Source organism: Fukomys damarensis, unplaced genomic scaffold (genome assembly GCF_012274545.1).
Source record: "Fukomys damarensis isolate Sample0158 unplaced genomic scaffold, DMR_v1.0_HiC HiC_scaffold_37, whole genome shotgun sequence".
Taxonomy (NCBI): Eukaryota; Metazoa; Chordata; class Mammalia; order Rodentia; family Bathyergidae; genus Fukomys; species Fukomys damarensis.
In genome coordinates, this window is record NW_022900949.1 from 2,498,019 (window position 1) to 2,498,397 (window position 379).

At 68.1% G+C, this 379-nt stretch overlaps 1 protein-coding gene across 1 annotated transcript in view; it reads left to right on the forward strand.

Moving 5' to 3' along the window:
* Window positions 1–379, forward strand: part of Cilp2 (cartilage intermediate layer protein 2) — a 16,270-nt gene that overhangs the window by 11,207 nt on the left and 4,684 nt on the right. Inside the window, 2 exon segments of the mRNA XM_033759408.1 lie at window positions 85–171; window positions 174–315. Of these exon segments, the coding sequence (XP_033615299.1) occupies window positions 85–171; window positions 174–315 (229 nt within the window).

Sequence of the window (379 nt, forward strand, 5' to 3'; positions counted from 1 at the left end):
TCTCTTGGTGGGCGGTGCTTTGGGAGGGGCTTCTAGTGGACCGGGCTTTCCGCACATGGCCTCTGGGGTGGGTGGTCCTTGCAGACCACGAGGTCGCCAGGTTTTCAGCAGGCCCGGTGCCAGGAAGGACAGCAGCCTCATCTCTCTTGTCCTCTACAGAGGTCGTGCGGAGCGCGTCGGGGCCTTGGGGTCCCTGCTCCGGGAACTGTGGACCAGGACGTCGCTTGCGTCGACGCGGCTGCTCCGGCCGGGGTAGGAACCCGTGTCCGGGGCAGGGCCCGGAGGCGCAGAAGTGCGTGAGCCCTCGGTGCCCAGGTAGATGTGGGCGTGTCGTGCGTGGACGGGCGTGTCTGGGAAGGGTGGGGCTGGTTGAGGGGGG